At 40.5% G+C, this 24,294-nt stretch overlaps 1 protein-coding gene across 12 annotated transcripts in view; it reads right to left on the bottom strand.

Moving 5' to 3' along the window:
* FAM135B (family with sequence similarity 135 member B) overlaps nt 1–24,294 on the bottom strand; it is a 284,433-nt gene that overhangs the window by 33,658 nt on the left and 226,481 nt on the right. For 11 of the 12 annotated variants that reach the window (XR_014580600.1, XR_014580601.1, XM_083826400.1 and 8 more), the window contains 6 exons: nt 18,879–19,032; nt 15,782–15,831; nt 11,641–11,796; nt 9,556–9,629; nt 4,220–4,374; nt 1,094–3,161 (listed from right to left, as the gene is read on the bottom strand). Coding sequence is in view for 10 of the 12 variants with exons in the window: in XM_083826400.1 (XP_083682526.1) it covers nt 1,094–3,161; nt 4,220–4,374; nt 9,556–9,629; nt 11,641–11,796; nt 15,782–15,831; nt 18,879–19,032 (2,657 nt within the window). In the remaining 2 variants the exon portion in view is untranslated. The remainder of the gene's footprint in view (nt 1–1,093; nt 3,162–4,219; nt 4,375–9,555; nt 9,630–11,640; nt 11,797–15,781; nt 15,832–18,878; nt 19,033–24,294) is intronic. The other variant, XM_083826395.1, reaches the window with a different exon arrangement.

Raw genomic sequence — 24,294 nt, 5'->3', positions numbered from 1 at the left:
TTGGGATGGACCAGGCTAGGAGATATAAACCTTTAAACCTTGGGGGTAGCCTAAGGCCAATCGGAATGATGGTGAACAATTAATTACATCAACCTTACTGATATTAAAGGGACTCAATAACAAAAAAATCTAATATTCTGGCCATGGACCTAGAGGCCCTGAATTCATCAATGCATGAATACACGGTTAAGTATTCTGCTTCACAGAGAAGGAATAAATTTTGTGCTTAGATCAAACAGGATTTACAGCAGGGGTCATAAATTGAACCTCGAGATGTTAAAAAAATAAATAAAAACAAAAACAAAAACAAAAATAAAAATTAAAATGAAAATTAAAATTAAAATTAAAAATAGAAATAGAAATAAGCCTTAGGTCCCAAATGAATGCACATGCAGAGAACCAACATGGGTGAATGGGTTGAGAAATTCCCATGCTACCATTTTCCCTCAGCACAGCAGAGACACAAAAAATATAACAAAATTATATATGTACTAGCATGTCAGTCTGTGAAATAGGGCACTGTAAAATCAAGACCATGATGTGGCATTTTTTTCATGGGCTAAGAAACAAGAGAAAAACAAACAAACAAACAAAAACACCTTCTCTCCAGGTACCCAGTATGCTCATTCTCCCATTTTCCAGTTTCATTGAAGCCGATGCCCTGCCAACCAACCTGTGTTCCCCTTTCATAGTTTTGCTAATGAGTAAAATTAAGCAGAAAAGAAAAACGAGCTATGTGCTGCTATAGTGAAGCAAATATCTGGGATCAATATCCACATCTTGGTAATATGACTTCTTGGTGGAGGGCCAAATTTTAAAGACTATTTAGAAACCTAAATCCCACTCATTTCCATGAGGATTAAGGACCTAATGTCTTTAAAAATCTTGGTTTCTCTGTGTTTTTGTTCTTCCTGTCTACTTAGATTATTTATTGTGTATAAACCATATGTCTATTTGGATAACTTACAGTGTAATTCCAACAACTGCCTCTGAATCCAAACTTTCACTATGCTTACTGTACTAGGGCCCTGAACTTTGTCAGGGTCTCTTGGCATTACTGCAACATTAATTAAAAGTAATTAGACATTCTTACCTCAGCATCCTTTCATTGGCCTCTTCATCCACCTCATTTGAGTTAGAAGAAACAACTCCAAAGGAGCCTAGAGGCTGTCGTGTGATGGGGAACACAGCCTGCTTTGCAGAGAAGCCGACCATCGCAGGGGTCTCTTTGAGCACAGAAGAAAAGGGAAGACATGTGGCCGTGCAAGAGACAGAGAGGTTAACCACATCAACAGCCTTTCTGCTTTCCAGTGCTACCCCCTCTGTCGTCACCGAATGAAACCCAGTGCCATTAGCTACAAGTTTATGCTCTTGGCTCTCGGGTTCCTGAGGATATTCATCCTGGTAGGATCCTGAAGCAGGGTCTGCTGAGGCAGGTGAGTCATTGAGTTCAATTTCTTGTAACCCCTGCATTTCTGTGTACACCACCTGGCTCTCATCAGCAAGAGACCTACCACATTCTCCTTGCATTGAGCCAAATTCTGTTGAAGTCTCTGAAGCAGCTGAAACAGGATTACAAGTATCAGGTAACACCTTTATGCTTTGTGAGAAGCTCTCCTCTGCTGTTACTCTGATATCGGTGTAAAAGCCTTGTTTTATGTCAAAACTGTCCGGCTTAGGTTTATCCTTTGGATCCTTGATGCGTGCATCAAACTTTTCTGTACTTTTGTCCAAGTAATTATTAGCCCTTGGTGTTTTTAAGCTGCACTCACCATTGCTCTCCAGTGACTGGAATTCAGAGATGTTATCTCCGAGTGACTTTGGACATACAGGTGGTTTTGCACACTCCAAACTACAATAAGTCTCTGAAAGACTTTCTTTTGCCTCCTCCCTGTGTAATTCCATGTGACTACTACTGTGTTTGGCAGTGGGTTTGGGATGTTCTTTTGGTTCTAGCTGTCCACTTTCAGTGGTGATATGACACCCAGAGAAGTCCATGATTAATTGCTTATCTCCATCCTCTGTTTCCATGCTACTTTTTAAATATTCTCCTGAGTCTCCTGAGGTTGCTTCGCTGTGTTTGGATATATCCACCTCCTCCACAGGCTCTTCTGGGCTACTGATCTGAGGAGCTGAGACAGACTTGGTCAGTTTGGTAAGCTCCACTTCTCTCTCCTCTTCTTCAAAGGGCAAAGAGCTAATGGATGTGAGCGATGCTTGGATTCCACTGGGCAAGCTGGTATTGCTTTCTGTGTGGCCACCCTCCAGGGAATTTCGGTGGATGGCATGTCTCCGTACCAAATGGTGCAGGATCTCTCGATCGCTGGGCAGCTCCAGAGCCCGGCTACGAGCATCAGACCATGCCACCGAACTTGGTTCACTTTCAATGCCCGAATCAGATATTATGGAGGAGGATCTCTTTATAACCCCTGACATCAGGGTAAATTCTTCACACTCCTCAGTTCGTTGCTCCTTTGCGAACAGTTTCACTTCCAAGCTGTGGGCAGGCAAAGCTTTCAAAACAGGCAGCAGAGTCTTGTTGTCTGGATCTGCTGTTTTTTCAAGACTGGTTGACTCACTCAGTGCAAGCTCAGAAGTGAAATTATTCTCAGGATGACCAGATTCAGCTGTTTTTTCTATTTCTGACCTGTCTTCCAAGCCATCAGTTCCACATGCTCCGCACTCATACTGAGCACTGACAATTAACACGGGCTCACTTTTGTGGGCATCCTTATTGCTAGGTTTCATGTCTCCAGAGGTAACACCCACTGCAAGTCTATTGTCTTTTAATAAAACTTCTTTGCGTGTTCTAAATTCCTCTGATGTGCATTCTGTATTGCCGGACTCTGAGTCAGTAATTTCCTTACTTGAAACAAAAATATTTTCAGGTTTCCTTTGGCCTTCTTTGTTCAATGTACATACCTGAGATGTGGAGTGTGGGTTTAAACCCTTTGCTGCGTGAGCAGCACCTTCAGTACCACTGTACAAGCAGGACAGATTCCCATTTATCCTGTCTGTGTGTATTAGCAGAGTACCTTTCCCAAAGTCTGCTTTTGCTACTGCAGTGGCATCATTTGACGAAAAATCTTCCTTGTCGTCTATTACATCCATTTGCGTATTTTCAGGAACCTCAAAATCTGGGAAAACATCCAAATTCTGATCTGAAAGGAAGAAAAAAAGAAGTGGCATCTGCAAGAACACAACATATTACCCCAATGTGATGTGGGACTTGGAAAAGTGATTGTAAGGCCTAGAGAAGTATGTATATTTATGTTGTAAATTATCTCTACATTATTTATTATGTTAAAAATTATCTCTACATTAGAGTGATATTACAAATATAAATGACACAGGGCATTTAATTGGAATTATACTCACTAAACAGTTACAGTTAGTCCAAAAAAAGACTTTCCTCAGTACAACTGTATTTATACTGCTAGTTTATAGAATTGGTAAATCAATCAGAGCTGGCACTTCTTTGCACTCCTGCTGTTGTACCACATTGTATGTAGTGTAGATATTGCTTATGAATCAGTTTAATATGGAGTCATGATTTAAATATCTGTAGTTATTATTGTCAAAATTTAGCCAATTTGATAGCTCTGGAAATGGCCACAGGTCTTCTTTACTGGACCATGCTCACTTATGATACTATCTCTCTGCTACACTTAACAGTTGTTGAAAAGGGAAGCAAGGGCTATGAGGTTTTACTATACACTTGAAGAACTAAGTATTTTTTCTTAATGAAAAATGTGGTTTGGGTACTCCAGGGGAAATCATTTTTTTTGTTGTTGTTTGTTTTTTTGGTTTTTTTTTTTGTTTTTTTGAAAAGCAATACTCCCTTTTGGAAACAGTATTGGGCTTCACACAAATTTTAAGGTTTTTTGTTCTGACTTTTCTTAACACTAGATGTCACTCTGAGTATGATGTTAGTTAGTTGCCGTAACAAAAATCCAAATGGTTTTGCTTTCTTTCTAGATTTTGCCTCCAGTCCTTGCAACTAAACATCTTACTTGGAAGATGAAAACTATGAAGTTACAGGAAATACTCTAAAGTTCACTAGTAGAAAAAAACAGAAGATTCACTTATATTTTACAGTGGATTATGCTCTGATCCAAGGCAGAGCCAGCCCAAGTAATATAGGATCATTCACCTTCAGCTGGGGAAGTGAACCTCCTCAGCTCAAACTGTCTCATGTACCTTGGGGTGTTTCACTCACCTTTGCAAGGCAAATCCATGTACCTGTCTTCAAAAATAACTGGAAGCGTGTTCCAGTCCCCATCTATGTCGAGGCATTCCGCTGGCAGGGGGGGCATGCTGGTGAAGTACTCTGAATTACGAATTTCTGTAGAAATCTGTCCATGACTTTGGATCCTGGCAGCAAAGTGCAAAAGAAATTGAGTATTCAAATGATTATCATGCTTTTCTCAGTCACTCCTGCAGCCAGGCAGTAAGGGCAGATGCGTAGACAATTACTAGATGTGCCTGCCCTTCAGCTGATATGGGGCAATACCATTTAATGTCTGTATTTAACACCCTCAGTGACAGGACAGGGTGCACTCAGTAGGTTTGCAGATAATACTGAGATGGGCAGGCAGACGTCTCATGAAGTTCAATAAAGACAAATGCCAAGGTGTGCATGGACGACGGCACAATCCCATGCAGCAGGGCAGGCTGGAAGTCATCTAGGCAGAAGGAATCATTGCAGGAACTTCCTAGTGGGAAGATATGATTTGTCCCCTCTCTTTGTCACAGCTACAACCCATCTGCCACACTACCTGCAATGTAGTGTCCTCTGCTGCTCATTCACTCAGAGATTCCCTCCAAGCTGCAATAGCTCCCAGTCTGCCGCACCATGGACCATGTTGCAGAGCTAGCACTGAGACTAAAACTCAGTATTTATACTCCTTCATATTACAAAATGTTTGCCAGGGCAAGTTCAGGTAAAATGCTAGCAAATTAGTCCACATCTGGCTGAATTTATGGAGTAGAATAAAGACCACCACAGTGTGGTGAAAGATGTCACACAAAGGAGATGAGCTCATTACACCAGGAGCATTGCACTCAGAAGACACAATGACAAAAGAACAGTCATTACATGACCAGAACAAAAAGTACATCTGCACAAAGCTGTTAGAAATAGGATGGAGTTTTCATCATCTGAATTTGTCTTTGGCTAACCTAACCCAGTTGAAGGAATGAACTACGACTTTGCTCCACAGCATTCAGAGTAGATATAAAGACATAAAATCCCTCAACAACTCTACCAGGCAAATTGTTTATACCAAGAACTTCTTCTTTCTATGAGCATGTAAAATGTCTGGCATAGAGTGGTCCAATAGTATTTTCCACTGCACCATGCTGATAAGAAGATTAAGGACAAAGACACCAAGGTTTCTGTTTTGATAGAAGGGCACTGCAGGTGGTTGAAAACTATGAGTCGTGTAAACAGACAAAGGAAAAAGTAGATTTGAGGGAATAGAACTTAAGGTTAGAAGCACCACACTCAGTAGTACTTCTAGTGTAATAGCAATTATCTGTGTCCATAACAGATGTTTAAAACAAATAACATGAATTATTTGGATATCAGAACATATTGTGAGTATTGTGGACTGTGGACAACTTTAGGCATACTCAATTAATGACTGGGGGATGGTAGGAGAAGATAGAAGCAATGTGTTTGAAAGGAGTACTCAGTGCTTGCAGAACATGTCCTATGAGTTGATTTCTGTCTTTCAGATAGAGATTTCTTTGCACAGTCCCTCAATGCAAAACCTCTTTCTTTATTGGAAATCACTCCTGCTGCTCCATGACTCATTGCTGTCCTCCCATGGGTCACTGTAGATGACTGAGACTGGATCCCTCAACTGATTTTCCCATCAGGAGAAGAGGTCTGTTCCTCTGACTGTGCCAAGGGTTTCAAAACCCAGGTGCAGGAAGCAATAATCAAAAATCTCTTTGACCAGTACAGTGAGGAACAAGACCAAGAAGGACACATGGTAGGCCCTCTATCTTGCTTATACCTATCCTCAGAGCACTGTGGTATCTCACACACTTCTGGAAGAGCTAAGGCACATTGGCTCAGCTACTGCTTGTTGGTAGAACTAGAATAACTGTTCTGTTCCATCCTTTGGCACATGTAAAATGCTACCTGGCTTTCATCAAGGAATGTTACATTAAGCTGGCACAGGGATGTGGGTTTGGCTAAAATAAATACATTAATACATTGTTCTGATGAGTTTTCCTACATAAGCAACTTCTTCAAAAATGTGGAATCAAATGCATTGTTTGTTTAGTTCTGTTGAGTCTTTCCTGAATTAGTCTGCATATCCTAAGGAATAAAGAGGGAGGAAGAAAGCTTTTTGTAGACAGCTGGATGAAAGGAATTTTGGACAGGTACCATAGGATGGCACAGTGACAATATTTTAGATTATCATTGGCAGGAGGCAGGTAATCACCTTGTGATAGTTAACTGGAAGAAACACTTTATACATTATGAAGCAAAACTCAAACGACAAATTTGTAATTCAATTGGTCTGTCCTCATGCCAGCACAGAAGATTCCTACATCCAGACAAAAAAAAAAAAAAAAAAAAAAAAAAAAAAAAAAAAAACTTGTGCAAACCAGCATACTGGCTTCAACTTCAGAACATAATTGTTGTTGTCTATCATTTGCTCTTACCAGCTATTTTTTCCTCAAAGATAGGCGAGTCATTGATTGCTAAAACATGAATCAGACAGCAGTCACAAACAGCTAGCTGCTCAGTCTTGCCTGCAGCAACACCTGGGTATTTGGAGTTAAGCCCTAGCACTATAACAAAGTTCTCACTGACATACTAATAAACAGCATCGGTGTTTATACTAAAGGCCACGTGTAAAAATCATAAGTAAACTTGCTTTGAGACCAGTCCCTGGCACAAGAAAAATGAATCATTAATGATAGGTGTAGGAAAAACTATTTTTTTCTGCAAAGTGTTGGGAGGCTTTGTCACCTGCTACAGCCACCTGCTGTGTGATATCCAACCTATTGGAAACTGTATTTCCTGTTCTATTTGAGCAGTCAGATACTGCTATGCATGTAGGTGCATGACCTAACAGAATTCACAACCACAGTATGGAAGGCAAAAAGCCCCCTCATCTAGTAACAAGGAAGAAATAACTGGGGAAAAACCTGCTCATGTGTAAGGTGTTTGTACAGCACCCAGCACACCAAGAGCTGAACTCATCTGAAGCCTCTCTGAACACAATTAATACTCCCTGCTGGCACCCTCACCACTATACTCTGGGAGCCAAGATTCTGCTTTTCTAACTGCACTATCTAGCACAACCAAAAGGAAAACAGGACTCTGCCATGAGGCCTGTATATACCGAATTTACCTCACAGATCAATTTTTAGCATTTGCAAGCTATTTTATTTTTTGTATTCTATCTCCTTGATAATCACTAAGGAAAATTATGCTTATCTGTAGGAAATGGGCTAGCTCTGTGGCTGTCTGGAGAAATAAAAGCACTTCATGCAATTAGGCTTCTCCTTGTGCAGGGCTGTGTTTGCCCAGATGGGGCCATGAGTGTCTTTGACCTCACCCTCGGGTCCTGCCATGGGTCTTTCCATGTACACAGTTTACTTAAAAACTGACATGGGAGGACTAAGTGAGCACATCTGGGCCCCTGCAGCCGTGGCCCTGCTCTAGTTTGTCAGAAAAAGGTACCCTTGTATAACCTATCCACTAATGAAGTCATGGCCTTTTCCACCAGCACTGAATCAGCCTTAATGTTCTTAGCGACAGCTCTGAGAAACTCATTTTCTTCTTTGCTCTTGGTTGGAAACAGATGTCTCATTTAAGCCTTATCATCATGACAGAACGTGATGTCGTGGCCTTTAAGCCACTTCTGAAAAGTGTGTTTCTGTTCTGGTAATGCTGTTGTCCTCCTGTGATAACAGGCTGTTTCAGTGCAGCAAAAGTTCAGACATCCCTCATTACTTTGAAATTCATATCTGAGCAGCTTTCCTTTAACTCTGCCGTCAGGGGTCAGGTCCTGAGTATCATCCATGCTCTCCACTTGGAATCACTGGCTAAAACTGAAGGCAGGATTTGCACTACTGCAGCTTTAAAAGGGGCTCCTTATACTCTGCAGTTTTGGTCAAAGCAAGCAGTGTCAAGCAGATGGAAACCTGGAGTACTGCATGCAGCTCTAGGGCCCCCAGCACAAGAAGGACATGGAAGTATTGGAATGAGTTCAGAGGAGGGCCACAAAGATGATCAAGGGGCTGAAGCACCTTGCCTATGAAGACAGGTTGAGGGAGTTGGGGTTGTTCAGCCCGGAGAAGTCTCTGGGGAGGCCTTACAGCGACCTTCCAGTGCCTGAAGGGGCCTACAGGAAAGCTGGGGAGGGACTCTGTGTCAGGCAGGGGAGTGATAGAACAAGGGGTAACAGCTTTAAACTAAAAGAGGATAGATTTAGATTAGATACAAGGAAGAAATTCTTTCCTCAGAGGGTGGTGAGGCCCTGGCACAGGCTGCCCAGAGAAGCTGTGGATGCCCCATCCCTGGAGGTGCTCAAGGCCAGGCTGGATGGGGCTTTGGGAAACCTGGTCTGGTGGGAGGTGTCCCTGCCCATGGCAGGGGGGTTGGAATTAGGTGGTCTTTAAGGTCCCTTCCAACCCAAACCATTCTATGATTCTATGAAATAATTACCTTGCTCACGTTTCATATCATATTTTTGTGAATGCAGCCTAGTGCAATGTTTATTTTCCCAAACTGTTTTGTACTGTTGATTCTTGAGCAATGAGTTATCAGCCCTGAGCTCATATCCCTCCTACGGTTCTAATGTGGTGATGTCCCCTTGTGGTCCTCCACTGCTGCTTCCAGTGAACATTCACATCTTTGTGTTGTCTATTTAATGAATCAAGGTTCCTGTCTGCATGTACAGATGATCCTTTCTGCTATAGAAAGTGGGGATGGACTAAAGACCAAAATAAAGCCATGACTGCCTATAACCAAAAGTATTATAAGAGGGAGTAAAAAGCAAACTCTTAAATGTTATTTTTCTGTTGCTTTTCAGCTGTTACCTCCTATGAAAATTGCCAGTACTAGATCTGGTATAGGGAGGTTAGGAAGTTAATTGAAGAACGACATCAAAAATATTTGTCTGCCCTGAGGCTGATGTTGTTGGAGATAAGCTCTGCAGAGACATGTACCCAGTTGGGAAGAAAGGTAGGGAAAGAGGATTCCCCCACATCATATCCCTAAAAGGCTCTTGCTACAGTGTTTTAGTCACTCCCTGATGTTGTAAGTATTGTGAGAGCAGAGAAAGAAAAAGAAATACCTTACAGGAATCTTACAATTAATCATCTCTAGGGCCTGATTGGAGTTACTTACTTTTGACATTAGTTTCAATGCATTTACAATATGGAGCTAGAGTAGACCTAGTGATTTCTCTCAAACCAAAGCCTTCCATACCCAGCAGAAAAGACTTCAGTCTTGGTAGAAAAATGTTTTAAGCAACTACATTTTCAGCCTTCCCAGTGACAGGGGAGAGTCAATGAGTTACTTACAGGCCTTCCTGGAATGTCAGCACAGCGAGTTTCTGGTGCTCAGTGTAGAAGAAGGCTTCTGAGAATCTCCTTACCTGAGGGAGAAACACACAAATTAAACCTAAGATCTACTGAAAGGTGTCAAGCACAATCAAGCTGAAAACAGAGCAATGCATGTCAGGACCAGATTCTTTAGTATGCTCTGCCTGTTTTGCACCGCTCTGGTGACAGAAAGAAAACAAAGAGCTCAACTCTGCTTCACTTTCCCAGTCCAGCACAAAGCAGCTGGTGCTGTTGCATATTTTTCTGGGAGGGAAGAAGTGTCCCTTGAGAGGAAATCAAGATTTTCTTATATGCACCTTCTGACTACTTTTCTAAAAACTGTCAAATTTACCATTTTTTCCTTGTAATATTAAAATGAGGAAGATTTCTTCCTTTCCCACTGTACAAATCATAGCAGCAGTGGAGTTACTAAATTAGAACGATTCATAATTGATCATCTTTTCTGTGGGAACATTCACAGTGGTTCCCAAGATGATAAAGGAAGTTTTACACTTCAGCCTAGAGAAGAATAAGCCCTGTCACGGTAGAAACACATCTGCCTATGTCACGATACTTACAAATGAGAGCTTTTCAAATCTCTTCATAGACATTTGATCTGCTCAGTGTTGGATAATCAATTACAAAAGAGCCGCAGATCTGAAATGTCTGGCAGAGCACAGAGTGTGTAATAAGCTATAAAATATTCAGTGTTTCTATCTGCCCTGGAATAAGCTTTGAGTTTCAATCAATCCATCATAATATGCAGTCAACTGTACTGAACTGCTAAACTGCAGCCCATACATTGCTAATAATATTTGTAAAAGCGACCTGTATTATGGTGTCAGAGAATGGCAGTGAAAAGCACAGCATCTCAGCATCTCCCTAAATCCCAGCCGTACTTCAACAAATGGCTTTTCTAATACAAGAATGACTATCACCTCTTTTAAAAAAGCGGATTGTTTTTTTTGGAGCTCTCAAACTGTTTTCTAGAACTAGGAAAGTTTTATTACACACAGTTTATATAGGGAGGAACTGAAGCACATGAAGGTATGTCTTTTGCCAAAGGTCATGCCAGCAGTTGGCATCAGTTGAGACTAGGTTTCACCTTGCTGGAGCTGGGGGCCTACAGAGTTGGGTCCTTTGGCTGATCAAGTCATCCAGGTCCTCTGAGTTAAACGATACATAGTTAAAATAGCCTCAGCATCATCCACCTCTTCCTGAATGTTATGTCTCCCTTTTGCAAGCATAAACATTATCTTATCTCCAGTGACTGGACCTCCACTGACTTTAACAAGAACCAGTATGTAAATTGGGATATTAGCACCTACACTGTAGCCTTCTAAAGCTAAACAAGATGAACCCTAGCCTTTTCTCTATATCTCTTTTTTAATGATTAGATTGGGCTATGAGTTCAGCTCAACAAATGTGATAAAAGTGATGTATGGTCAATAACCCAAAATGTCCTCATGGAAGGCACAGCACTTGCTGAACTAATCAGGTAAGCAGCTTTGATAAAGTTAGCCCAAAAGGCATTTGCTTTTGTGCCTTCTTTATTATCAAGAACCAATTTCCACATGCACAGTATTAACATTTCATTTCGTGAAACTCACTAGGAGAAAGGCAAGAACTAGCTGTATATACGTGACATAGTGAAGAGAACAAATCTATATTCCTCATGGTAGTTTTGTGAAAGAAATTGAAACAAACTCATCTTTTGGCTATTTGTCATTGTGATGCCTTTTAAAACTTATGTTTGTGATGGATGGATACCTAGCAAATACGGGGCATATCCACCTCTTTTCAGCCATCTCATGTTCCATGCTGTATTTTGGTATTCAGAGTACATTTATTTTACAGAGGATTCTGGGTACCATAAAAGCAACATCATTGCAAAAATTGAAATCCGTAATTTTAAATTCTCTTCTTTACTCCTTGTCCTACTCACCACATCTCCCATAATGGTTCATAAGGCATAACAGTAAGAGAAATATCTATCCAGATATATCACCAGTGTCTGTCAAGAAGTTGCCGTTACAGAACTTGCTTTTAACTTCTTAACATTACCCTTAGCATATGATGCTCCTGAGTCAGATAAGCTGTGACTTCTGGATGGAGTGTTGCCACCTCCAGGAACTGGGTCCACAGGGCCAGGAGGTGGGAGCAAAGCCAGGCGAGGTCCTTGCTTATCTGTTCTGCTATCTTCTCTGGGTTGCTCAGCAGCTGGAGAGGAGAAAGGGCATTCTGAGATCAAGACAGTGGCATGACAGAAAATCAGCATGTTAGATTAAGACTTTATAGGAAAAAGAACAACAACATATCCTCATGATTTAAAATTATTATTAAAGCCACTATTTTGAATTATTTCACACCATATTATGCAGGTGAGAATTCCACTTTTTCTCTTTAAAAGCCATGAGGTTTAATGCAGAGTCTCAGCTACATATCTGGAGAGAAAGATCAAGACGATCAAGGGACTACAGCACCTCTCCTACAAGGAGAGACTGAGAAAGCTGTGACTGTTCTGCCTGGAGAAAAGATGGCTCAGGGTGGATTTTATCAATGTGTATAAATATCTGAAGGGAAGGTGCAAAGAAGATGGAGCCAGGCTTTTTTCAGTGCTGCCCAGTGACAGAACAAGAGGCAATGGGCACAAACTGGAACAAAAGAGGTTCCCTCTGAACACCAGGAAGCTCTACTTTGCTGTGCAGATGACAGAGCATTGGCACAGGTTGCCCAGAGAGGCTGTGGAGTCTCCTCCTTGGAGATATTTAAAAGCCATTTTGGCATGGTCCTGGGCACCCTGCTATAGGTGCCCCTGCTTGAGCAGGGAGTTGGACCCGATGACCGCCAGAGATCCCTTCCAACCTCAACCATTCTGCGATTCTGTCATTCTGTGAAGTGGGAACAGCTTCAATATTTCCAGAAACTTTACTGCAGATATAGTAGATGGAAAGAAAAAAAAAAAAAAAAAAAAAAAAGCGCAGATTCCAAACTACCCACCAGATGGTGCTGGATGCTCTGAAATAATAAAGCATGGCCCGTTGTCTCCTTTCAGATTGCAAAATAAAATAAAAATCTTTCTCAGCCACGTCACACTAGAATGCCAGATGGGTGATTATAGGGAAAAAAAAAAAAAAAAGGCAAAAAAGGCAAAAAAGCACTGTGTCCTCAACACACGATGCAAACAGACATCACAGAGTCTGCTGGTGCTTCTGTCCCGCACAGGGATGGGATGGGGTCTTTGGTGTTCCCAGCTGCAATTCTGCACTGAACCACGGCAGCCCAAGGAGTGCAGATCAGCAGCAAAGTCTCTGCATACCGACCACCCCCCCCCCCCCCCCCCCCCCCTCCCAGTTTGACAATTTCTTCAACAACAGGCATTGCATTTTACCTTCACTGGGTTGGCACAGAGGCAACTGAGACTGCATCTGTTCTTAGGGACCCTACCTGCTTCCATGAAACAGGTAATACTTCCAAAAATACGCCATAAATAATACCACAGAGAGTCATTCTTTCTTGGCCAGGTCTTATTTTTTTATTATTTTTTTCTTTTGGCTAGAACTGCAGTCTAGTTGAAAGCCTGCTTATTTCTTGCACCATTTATTATGCAGTTGATTTTCAGTCTGGTGACACTGCAATGTCATGATTAAAAGCAAATTGTGTGAGACAGAAACAGAGAAGATGCATGTATGGATAATAACCACAGATACTGTCAGAGTTTACTTTGTTTGGGTGCTATTGTGTTTTAATGATTTGTCCAAAATGTCACAAGCTCCAGTACCCATTCTGGTACCAGAGAAAAAATGCCGTTAAACAAAATATACTCCCCATATATCACTCTTTGCAGAGTTAGGACACTTCTTTATTTCTGTACTCAATTTTATTTTTATTTGAAATTTAGCCAGTAAGCTACTTCTTACATCAAAGACTGAAAGCAGAGTCTTCAAAGAACATGAATTATTAATATAAGCCATACTAGGACAAGGGGCATGATGGCTATTTTTCTAGTTTATTGATTCTTAACCTTTTGAACAGAAAGGAAAGAAGGAAGGAAAGAAGAAAGGAATAAGAAGAAGGAAGAGAGGAAGAGAGGGAGAGAGGAAGAGAGGGAGAGAGGAAGAGAGGAAGAGAGGGAGAGAGGAAGAGAGGAAGAGAGGAAGGAAGGAAGGAAAGAAGGAAGGAAGGAAGGAAGGAAGGAAGGAAGGAAAGGAAGGCAGGCAATGCCTACTCCTAATTGTGAGAATTTTGCTGCCACGTACAGAGCAAGAGCCTGGCAACCCTTGCGATGCAGGTTAATTCCCAAGGACTCAGTTCCTCAAAGCAAAGCCCAACAATTAAAATGATCACCAAATATGATTCTGGCTATTCTGCTCAAGTACTTGCTGCTGGGCAGTTCATCATGACTGCACTTTTCAAACCCCACTCAGGGTATTCTGGTTTTAACTACACTGTTATGCAAAACACATTTAGAGGGCTTTTTGGAGGAATTATTTTTTGCTCGATTGCTTACAAATTAATCACACAATTAAAAAAACATTGTCCTTCCATTTTCTCATTTTGAATATCTGCTGTGTCCTTGGGTTGAATACAAAACAGGGTAAAACTCACTTTCTTCCCTTCTTTTGTTTTTATTTAATTTTAAAAACGGACCTGACTCTGGTAACACAGTGGTAATGGGAAACTAACCCCACAGGCTTCTCTCTGTATGGTTTTAATAGCATTTTCTTCCTTTATAAATGACTGCTCTTCGTATTTTCTGCTGAAGAGAAATGGTTTCAGTTCACGTATTCCTAGAGGCAAAAATACAGGGAGAGCTTTGCCAATACTCATCTGAACACCATACAGAGGTCCACACAACTTCTGCACGTACATTGCAGAGATGGTCAGTGTTGCCTCTAGGTCCCAACAATATTGTACGGGGTCTCAGTATTTATGTCTTATGAGTCTCTGCAAATTCACTGTCTTAATCATTAAATTATCAATAGAAAGTTATGATTCCAGGATGCTAATGCCAAATATTTTCATGGCATATAGGAAAATCATAGTTGGTTTTTGTTTGTTTGTTTGTTTGTTTTTGTTAACCCAAAGTCATTCTAGCTGTTGTGTTCTACTATCTGCTGCTACACTGTTACAGGCAGCTTTCAAAAAACAGTCAGGGCAATCTGGCTTTACTAATAAGGCCATGCAAAACAAGTCAAGAAGCTTCTTAGGAGAACAAGAATTGGACAGGAATTAGAAAATACAAAAAAATTAGGGCTGACATTTTCTGTTGTATGCCAAGCCAATTTGGACTTTGCTGGACTCATAAAAAATAAGTCCTAAGGAGTCTCTAGTGAGTGTTGTCTGACCCCATATACACTTAAGGTTTCTAAATTTCTGCAATCTAGTTGAGTTGAGCCCCATAATCTAGGTTTCTCTACATCAAATTTAAATGAAATCAAATTTATTTCAAAGAATCCAACTTATGACTTAGAATTAAGAAATTTGCCTTTTCAAACATTTTTTACACACGGCTGACAAACATTAGCTTACCATTTGTAACTGTAGTGTAAATGTACTCGCAGTTCGGTTTGGTTTCAAATTCCCTTCATTAATTGTTATTTTGTCTTTCTTCCCTATGCTGTTTTCCTGCTAATAACCTGAGCAAATCAAAACTATTAGATCTCTGACTATAAAACATTTTCCCCAGTGATCAACTGCCGTTTCCATTTCTTCCTGACAACCTTGATGACTTGCCTGCGTCTCACTTGAAGCCAACGCAGCAGAAGTTCAAGACAGTAATTCAGTTGCACAGTGCCAAAATCACTTGTGTCTTCCCATGAGCCTCCCTACACATTTAGGTGTTTTTATTTGAAAAAAAAATGTGGCTGCACAACCTGCCAAAAAATCTTTTCTCCTGTCAGCACAAAAGCTGTAATTGCAACCTATCCCCAAAGCATTTTTTTGTGCATACTCTTGACACTCAGGGCTAGGATCACTGAAGGATCCTAAAGCAATCCAGCTGGTGAGTCGTTAAAAGTGACAGAAACATTATGTAAGTGAATAATCAAAATTATGTGAAATTGTTGGTGAAAAAGAAACATTCAGCAAACTTTCTGCTGGCACCAAATTCCCTCTCTCCCCACTCTGATACATGATTGTACTGTCTCAGTGCACTTGAAAAATGGACTTGCGAAAAGCAGACCAATTCTGTTGAAGAAAATACCTGCAGCTCTGTACAAAGCTGAGATAACGTATCTTCCGTGGAAAGCTCTTCTAGGGAAAAGAAACACAGAGAAAGAAACATATCAGGATTGAGAACATTAGGTGTGAAATGTTAAAGCTCTACTGTTTATTCACACAATGAATAGTCATTTGATGTTCTTTGCCAATGGACAAGTTTCTGTTCGGATGTGGGCCCCCCCACGATACACCTTGTACTTGCAGAGGTACAGCTACAATTTCTGCTTATGCAGACCCAAACCGTTAAACTTGCACATGTTCTGGAAGGTTGTTAGGATGTAGAGGACAGAATTTCAGGGCTTTTCATTGTCTACCCTCTCCCTTAGTAGAAGTTTGCTTACTAGGCTTTGGTGTTTATCAGTCTATAGAAACACCTGAAGGGAGGCTGCAAAGAGCCAGGCTCTTTTCAGTGGTGCTCACTGGAAACGGGCACAAACTGGAACACAGAAGGTTCTGTCTAAACATCAGGAAGCACTTCTTTACTGTGCAGTGCTTGAGCACTGGCACAGGTTGCCCAGAGAGGTCGTGGAATATCCCCACTTGGAGATCTTCAAAAGCCACTTGGACATGGTCCTGGGCACCCTGCTCTGGGTGTCCCTGCTTGAGTAGGGGGTTGGACCAGATGGACTCCGGAGGTCCCTCCCAGCCTTAACCATTCTATGATTTATGGCCAATTCCTGACCTAAATGCAATATTATCTCACCATTGGAAAATGTGAGCAAATGACGTACAATAGGTGGTTCTCCTTATCATGCTACATGAGGCCATGTATTAAATGCCCTATATGTATGACTGCTAACAGACTGAGCATCTCTGCATCACCCTGTGGAATGTGAAGTACGTCACCACCCCTAGACCACGCAGCATTGCTTTGATATAGCCCTGAGAGAATCCAGCACAGGGACTCTCCACATTAAATGCACCACAAACTATAAAGCAGAGGAAGACATAAATCAGCTCTCCAACTTTGACAGCCAGATTTTGCAATGTGGAACTTTCTAGTAGTATACAGAAAGAAACGAAGCAGAGAAACCAAGCAACCGATCCCCTCCCCAATCCCCAAGTGATTCTTCTTAAATAATACTGAGGAATTTAAGAGGACAGAGTGAGATGTGTAACACCTCAAAAATATCTCTCCTCAGTTGGTAAAATTTGGGAGACAACAATTTCCACTTTTAAAGTCTAAACTAGACTATTAATTTTTTAATATATTATTCAGGGGACTAGAAAAAGGAATTTAGAAAGTCCACAGAGGAGATTTATTGTCTTGTATTTATCTTAACTATCTTTAGAAACCTATGACGAGATTAATTTCACCAAATATAGATGCCTAAAACTGAATGAGTCATTTATATTATTCTCCTGGCCAGTGGAGAAAAATGAGCAAGTACAAGGTGCAGTTCATGTCATCCTGAGGTAGAGAGCACTACTTGTCAGATAACACGTTTTATTGTCCTAAATGGGCCTGTTTCTCCCCGGTGACTGTAAGGACAGTCCAGGCAACTGTCTCATATAAAAACTGGCTTGATATTCATCATCCTGGGTAAATCTTATACCCCATGATTTTTCTGTGCTTTGCAACAGGCCTCAGAAGGCTAGCCTTAAAATCCAATCTTCAGTAGATTTTTAGGCTGTGAATAAAATGATGCAAAGAGTGCTCTGCTCAAGCAGCTAAAAAGGGTATTTGCATTTAGCAAATTTGCATGTATTACAACAAGTACATTTGCAAATTAAGTGCCTGCTTCAGTACTAGTAGTCATTTGAAAACTAAGTCAACTGTATTCAGAAAGCCAATATGTGCGTATCTGGGGCTGTTCTTCAGTTGTGGTCAACCAACCATACGTAACTCTGCCATCTCCCAGTCTATAAGCCTGTCAAGGTAAAATACAAATCATCTAAAAATGTGCCTGATAACCAAGATGCCTGAAGCAAGGGTTTTGTTGCATGTTGAATTCTGTTTGACAGCTCATAAATTGCAAATAAAAATGCTGTACTTTTTTTTTCTTTTTTTTTTTTCCTCATAGCTGAATTGAATAACACAGTATGTGCTCTTCCCATCCCATGAGTTTCAGGTTTCCCATGAGTGGAAATATATATCAGGGAACAAAACATAAAGTGGAAAATAGAAGCTATCAAGCTCATAAGTCTGTACAGAATAATGTATTATATTTGAAAGTGCATGTAGTACCTACACAGTAAAAAAGGAGAATGATTTTATCCTCCCTTTTTTAAATCTGCTGCCCAATGCAATCAATTCTCTTAATATAATTATCCCTGAAATACAACAAACTGCTAACTTAGAAAAAATGTGCATTCAGATGTACAATGAGACAAAACCACAGATGAGACACATGCCTTAAATTCAAAGAAACAGGTGGGAGCGCAGGAATTAGTCAGGGATGCTCCTCATTTTCACAGGAGCTCATGCTGTCATTACAAACATGACTAAACACAAATTACTGAGCTCCGTCCTGCAAATCCAGCCAGACAGCACTTCTGTGTTGGACCCAATAGGCCTGACCAGTTAAAAATGCTTCTGCCAAAAAATCTAGAAAATCTATTTAAACAAATGAACTAGGAAGAAGAGCAGAATGATTTTAAAGAGCAAGATGTAATTATAATATGGGCAGAGAAGTGCATTGTAAAGCATAAGGGAGGGAGTACATTTCAAAAACATTCATATCACCTTTCAGATTTTTGTTTTCAGTTTAAAAAAATACACATTTGGCTGAGAGTAAAAATTACTAGTCTTCACTAGATCTCATGGTGATTTTGAACTGGAAGTTAAAATCTTCAAAAAGTAATGGAGTCGAAATATCATTTAGAGGCAAATATTCTGAGAAATTTATCAGAACACTTTACCCTTCTACATATCAGGCAACCTTCAGTTTCTATAAAATGATTTTCATAAGCGGAGAAAGCATTAGTGTTTAACAGTGTGCCAAAATAAACACTAATCAGGAAAGAGGGAGAAAAATCCACTAAAATCTCTACACAGCCCAAGAATCTTAGTACTAAAATATGTATTGAAAACACAGCAATGGTCTATATTCAGTGATTTAAAATGTCTGTTCCCTTACCCAACTTCAGCTGTGGTAAATCAGGAATCTCCTTCATTATGAGGGTGTAGTACATGTGAAGTCCTCTTTGAGCATTCAAGAGCAGAAGACAGAGGTCCTTATGCCATTTGTACGCATGCTGCATGCAGTTTTCAGATGGGACATAAAAGCTGCCCTGTATAACAAAAGCATCAAGAAAAGAAAAATACACAGATTACAATTATTGCTCTCCATTTGTCCTACAAATTTCCACAAAAATTTGATTGTGGTCAGCCTTTCACTTCTAACCAAGCATCTGGCAACCAGATCTACTTCCTAACCATATAACCCTAACACTGTCTCATTCTCTGCGCATGCTTTTCTCAAACCATACCAAAACTATTCGGTCCCAGGAATGCTGTCACATATATCCTGAAATTAAAATGAGGACAGAATAAGTCTTATTAGTAGATAGGATGGCAATACCATCTGCATTTTTTCACTACTATGAGTTTTTCTGTCCTCCAGGATCAACATCAGGTTTCTTACTTCTCTTGCGAGAAAAGACGTCATTGGACAGTCCACAGCACATTTATACAAAAATGTCCCAAACTTCTTTACACTTAGAACATAAGCTGAGTTTACAATAAGGCATTCTAGATCAAAGGTTTTCAGTTCCGTCAAAAGCATCACTTCTAGAAATAATTTATATTTGCAATTTGCACTGTTCAGACTTTAAAATAAAACTGTTTCTTAAACTGTGCTTTTGTGGCCAGAATTTCAAGGAGAGTTGCAAGTAATATTACGACAACTGTTAGTAATAGCTCTACTTCCTAGGTCTCTGTGAACGATGCATTTTAGGGGTTTTCATCAGATCATGGAACTGCTATCCTCTTTCAATTTCTGGAAATGCTGCGGCAGAAAGGTCTGTGAGCACTTGCAGTCAATGACTGTAGCTGGTTCTTGATTCTCTACTGACTCTAGTCACGGGGTGGGGTGTGATGGTGTATTCCCCCACACACCTGAGCTTTCACCCATGATCCTGCTCAAGTGATAACCACCAGTGGGGGTCATGATGTCTGCAGACAGCTCAGATTGGACTCTGAGGAGACAGATAACAACACGATAGCCAAGGGCTAATTGAGCATGTGCCAACCAAAATATGGTTGGTATGCAAATATGACTGAGTCCATTATCTTACCCCATAAACAGGGGGCAGCCCAGAGCCCGTTGAGCTCCCTTACACATCAGTGGGCTGTATGCTAGGATTGCTAGGATCTCTGCTTGAGTAGGGGCACCTCTCAAGGTTACTCCTTGAGGATGAGAGATTCCTCACCTATTAGAGATCCTCAGTAAGGGACTAATAGCTTGCTGAAACTTTGCAAACTTACATTTCAGATTTATTGTGCACATAGTCCTTTAGACATAAACTGTTGACCAAGTCTGGGACTAAGATTGGATCCAGTGATACCCAAACTCCTTTGAAAAGCAAAACGGTCCATTCTGAACCTCATAACTCAATGGGAGGCTCTCCTTGACAATATCATCTGACCCTGTCCTCTATGCAGTAAATAACTGAGCATACCTTGCCATTGAGTTTTTTTAAACCATTCTTAATTTACCATTAACTTCATTAAATCACCATATTATATCAATAAAACATATTGCTGCTTCTCTCTTACCAGTGAAGTGCATCACTCATCCACAAAAACCACACAGGATTAATTTATCTGCTTTGCATGAAGAGCAAGGGTCATGAAGACAAAGAAAGACAGCAAGGTACTTTTCCCTTGATCTTTATTAAACACTAGGTAAATTGAGCATACATCTAGATGTGCATTTTAAAGCATATGAGCTGCACAAAGGCACCAGGACACGATTTCCCCTCTGTCTATCTATGGAGAAACATGAACAATTTGCAAGTTACTCCACTGCTGATCATTTATGGGGAAAAAATACAATTCCTACATACCCTGCTAGGTACTGATTGTCTTTATGGACACTAAGTAATGGGTTCTTATTAAGCCAACATCCCCAGTAGCTATGCACCTCCAGGAAGAACAGTAAAGACTCCAACTACATGTCAGTGCACCTCCTTTGTTTTTCTCCCTTTGAGTCCCCCCAATAAAGGCTGTATTTCATGGCTTTTAGCTTGAGCTGGGATGTGTTCCTCAACTTTCTTGTGTAAAATGTCAAGATGTTAACTTGGGTTCTGTGTCTGACACAACTGGGACTGCTCAGCTTGGCCCCTTAGAGAAATGGCTAATGGTAATTGACTGAGTTGGTTGTTCTTGGAAGGTTTCAAAAACTCCAGCCTTAGCATGAATCTATATTTTACTCTCACCATGGAAAACACAAAAAAGACAGCATACAGAAATGCTGCTGGGAATAAGAGAAAATCTGATGTGGATTGATACACAATGTCACGAAACAAAAGTCCTGTTTTATAATCCATTGCCGAATTTTAAGCAGAAATTGCTCTGGAATTTAAATGCTACACTGACAAGCAGAAGAAACAATGGGAGATAATTTTATAGTTCATACCAGTACTATAACACAGTATTGTCAAGCAAGTCTAAATTTTGATAGGTCTGTTTTCAGCCTTTCTTGTCATAAATTGTTGTTTAAAACTAAAATGAAAAAGTAATAAGAAAGCACAACTGCAGGTGGGCTCAAAAATGTGTGAACTAAAGACACTAAAAATCCTTATTGATTAGCTGTTTTAAATGCGTTAGTGTTTGCCTAATAGTCATATGGTGCTTTTTAAATTTTCTGAATTAATACAACTTCTTACAGATCAGATGGACCAGTTTGCAGAGCATGGGAGTTTAGGAGGATATACTTTGCAAAGATTTACACAGTATTAAAACACAGAACGGGGAAAGAACTGTTATTAAAAATAGTTTTCAATGTTATATGTTAGCAATAGAACTTGGTCATTATTGTAGAAATATGAAATAATTTAGGTCAGAAGGGACCTGTAGAGAGCATCTAGTCTAACTACCTGCTTAAAACAGTTATGAACAGATCAGGCTGCTCAGTGTTGTGTCCTGCTGGGTCTCGAACATCTCCAGGGAGGTAGATTTCACCACCTCTCTGAGCAACTCGTTCCAGTGTTTAACCATCTTCACAGAGCTGTTTTGGGGACAGTTGGCCACTGATATGCACTACCGCCTTGGGTTTGTTCATCCTAGATGCAAGATTTTGTATTTTATTTTGGTTATCTTCATGAGGTTCCTACTGCTCCATTTCTCCAGCCTGTTGAGGACACCCTGAGCAGCAGACCTTTTTGCCCTCCACTGTAGTGATTGCTCCTTCCAACTTGGTTTTATCCAGCTTGGCAATGGGCTGTTCTTACGGTCTCAGTAGTTTGCTCTTGAAGATTAAACAGCACTCTCGGACCTCATTTGCCCTCCAGGGTGGTTTCTCAAGGAATCCAGACAACAAAGTCCTTGAACAGGCCAAAATCTGGTCTTCTGAAGGTTTGTAATCCTGCTGTTTAACTTGATCGGCAATCGCAGGATGTTAAACTCCATAGTCATGTAGTTGTGGCAGACGAGGCTGCCCTTAATAGGCATGAGAAGAGGCAAGTCCCAGACCTAATTCTTATGCGTCAGACTTGAAGTGTGACTCTGTGATAACCATTTGTCCCATACATTCACTGGTGTTGCTGACGTAGGTTATTTGCATCCTCCAGTGACCACTTTTCAGGGATGCAGCCAAGACTTGCCATTTTTGGCAGCACTGTTATACACACCTGAGAGCTTGAAATATATCAGCTTGTAAGAAGGACTGAAATTGTACTTTCTCTTTTGTAGACAGAAGTATGAGAAGAATTTACCTGTCCATGTCCACATTTGATCATTTCTGTCAGTTAATTCTACAGACTTACTCAGGATTTCAGGAAATTAATTAGATTAGTGTGAATCCAAAATTCTATTTAAAAGGTCAGATATTTCTGAAGATCCTCTAACATTAAGTCCCAGACCAATTAGTTTCAGAGACATTGCAAAAGCAGCAAGCATCTGGAGTCACTGCCCTAGTAATCTGTGACATGAATAGTATAAATGCCAACCTAAATTAATTTATTTATTAAAGACATCTCTAGTAATTATGTCATTTTGGGGGAGGGAGGGTATGCATGAACAGCAAGAGTGTATGTATGGTGGAACAGGTTGTTTCTATATTAATAGAGAAAAGCCACCTCCATATTAATCATTTCTGAGCTCTAGGGTCCTGTGAAATCAAAAGAGCAGAACCTTTGCCACCATTTCAGTCATACTATATACAATTCAGTCTGGATCCTCCTTTCAGTAAAAGAGTTGTTTTCAGATGGAAGAAATATGGCTAGCAAGTGGTGCAGTCCTCCAATGATATGTTGGCTTTCTACATATGCAGGATGATACTGACGATACACAAGCTGTTGCTTCTGCTTCCTCCTTAATGGAGCACCATCTTCTAATATGAAGCAGTATGGTGAAGGAAAAACTAACCTGGAGTATTTCTCACAGAAATAAGGCTTCAGCTTTATACCTTCCATTTGAAGAGAAAACATATAAGGAGAAACATTGTCAAACATCTTCACTGAAAGCAGACAAAATTAAGAAAGTCCTGGGCTGTGAGAGAAGGACTCACACAAGCAAACACAGATATGTATTTCTGAGCTACAACCTCTTTTGAGAGATAGAGAACTGATGAAGAAAAATGCATTGCTGTGGAATTACTGTTTTTATGACTAAAATGACATCTAAAATCAGGGAATTTAATTGTGGCCATTTCTTCCCATTAAATAAAGGAAACATAGGACAACTGGTGACATATTCTACACTGCAGAGATGATAATAATTAGTAGCACTGAATAAGACCTCCACAGATGAGTCAAATTTCCTGTACCATTGCTGTGCATCAAAGTGTATTTCTTCAAAAATTACTGTGAGATATTGATAATATACATGAGTGCATAGAGGCCTGAAGAGGTTACTCCCACATCTCCTTCATCCTCCTGTCACAGTTCTCTCCAGGAGGAATATCTGTACTGAAGAAAGGTGCTATGCTCTCAGAATATCTTTGCATGGGAGGACTAGCACTGCACAGTTACAACTCAAGGCAATGCCAAACAGGCACAGCCTAGGCCACACCGTGCATTATTAAGAAGCCATATCACTAAGCTGAAGCATTCTGGTGCAACTCTGTTAAGTGGCAACTGACTTCAAAATCCTGTTGTTTAATGGGAACATCCATCCCAATTTGACAAATCATCGTGTCAAGGTGGAAAGTGACCATGATGGAAAAAAAGACACCAAGTTCCAAATCTCTGGTCCTTCAACAACTTCACAAAACCGCTTAGAAAGTTGTCACACACACAGAGGAGGCAGAGCAGAACATAAAAGGGATTATTAAACCCACCTCAGGGACAGTTTAGCTAACATGAGCTAAGGTCTGTGCATCCTCATCTGCT

Source organism: Anser anser, assembly GCF_964211835.1.
Source record: "Anser anser genome assembly, chromosome: 2".
Lineage (NCBI taxonomy): Eukaryota > Metazoa > Chordata > Aves > Anseriformes > Anatidae > Anser > Anser anser.
This window is presented reverse-complemented; position numbering and strand designations above follow the sequence as displayed.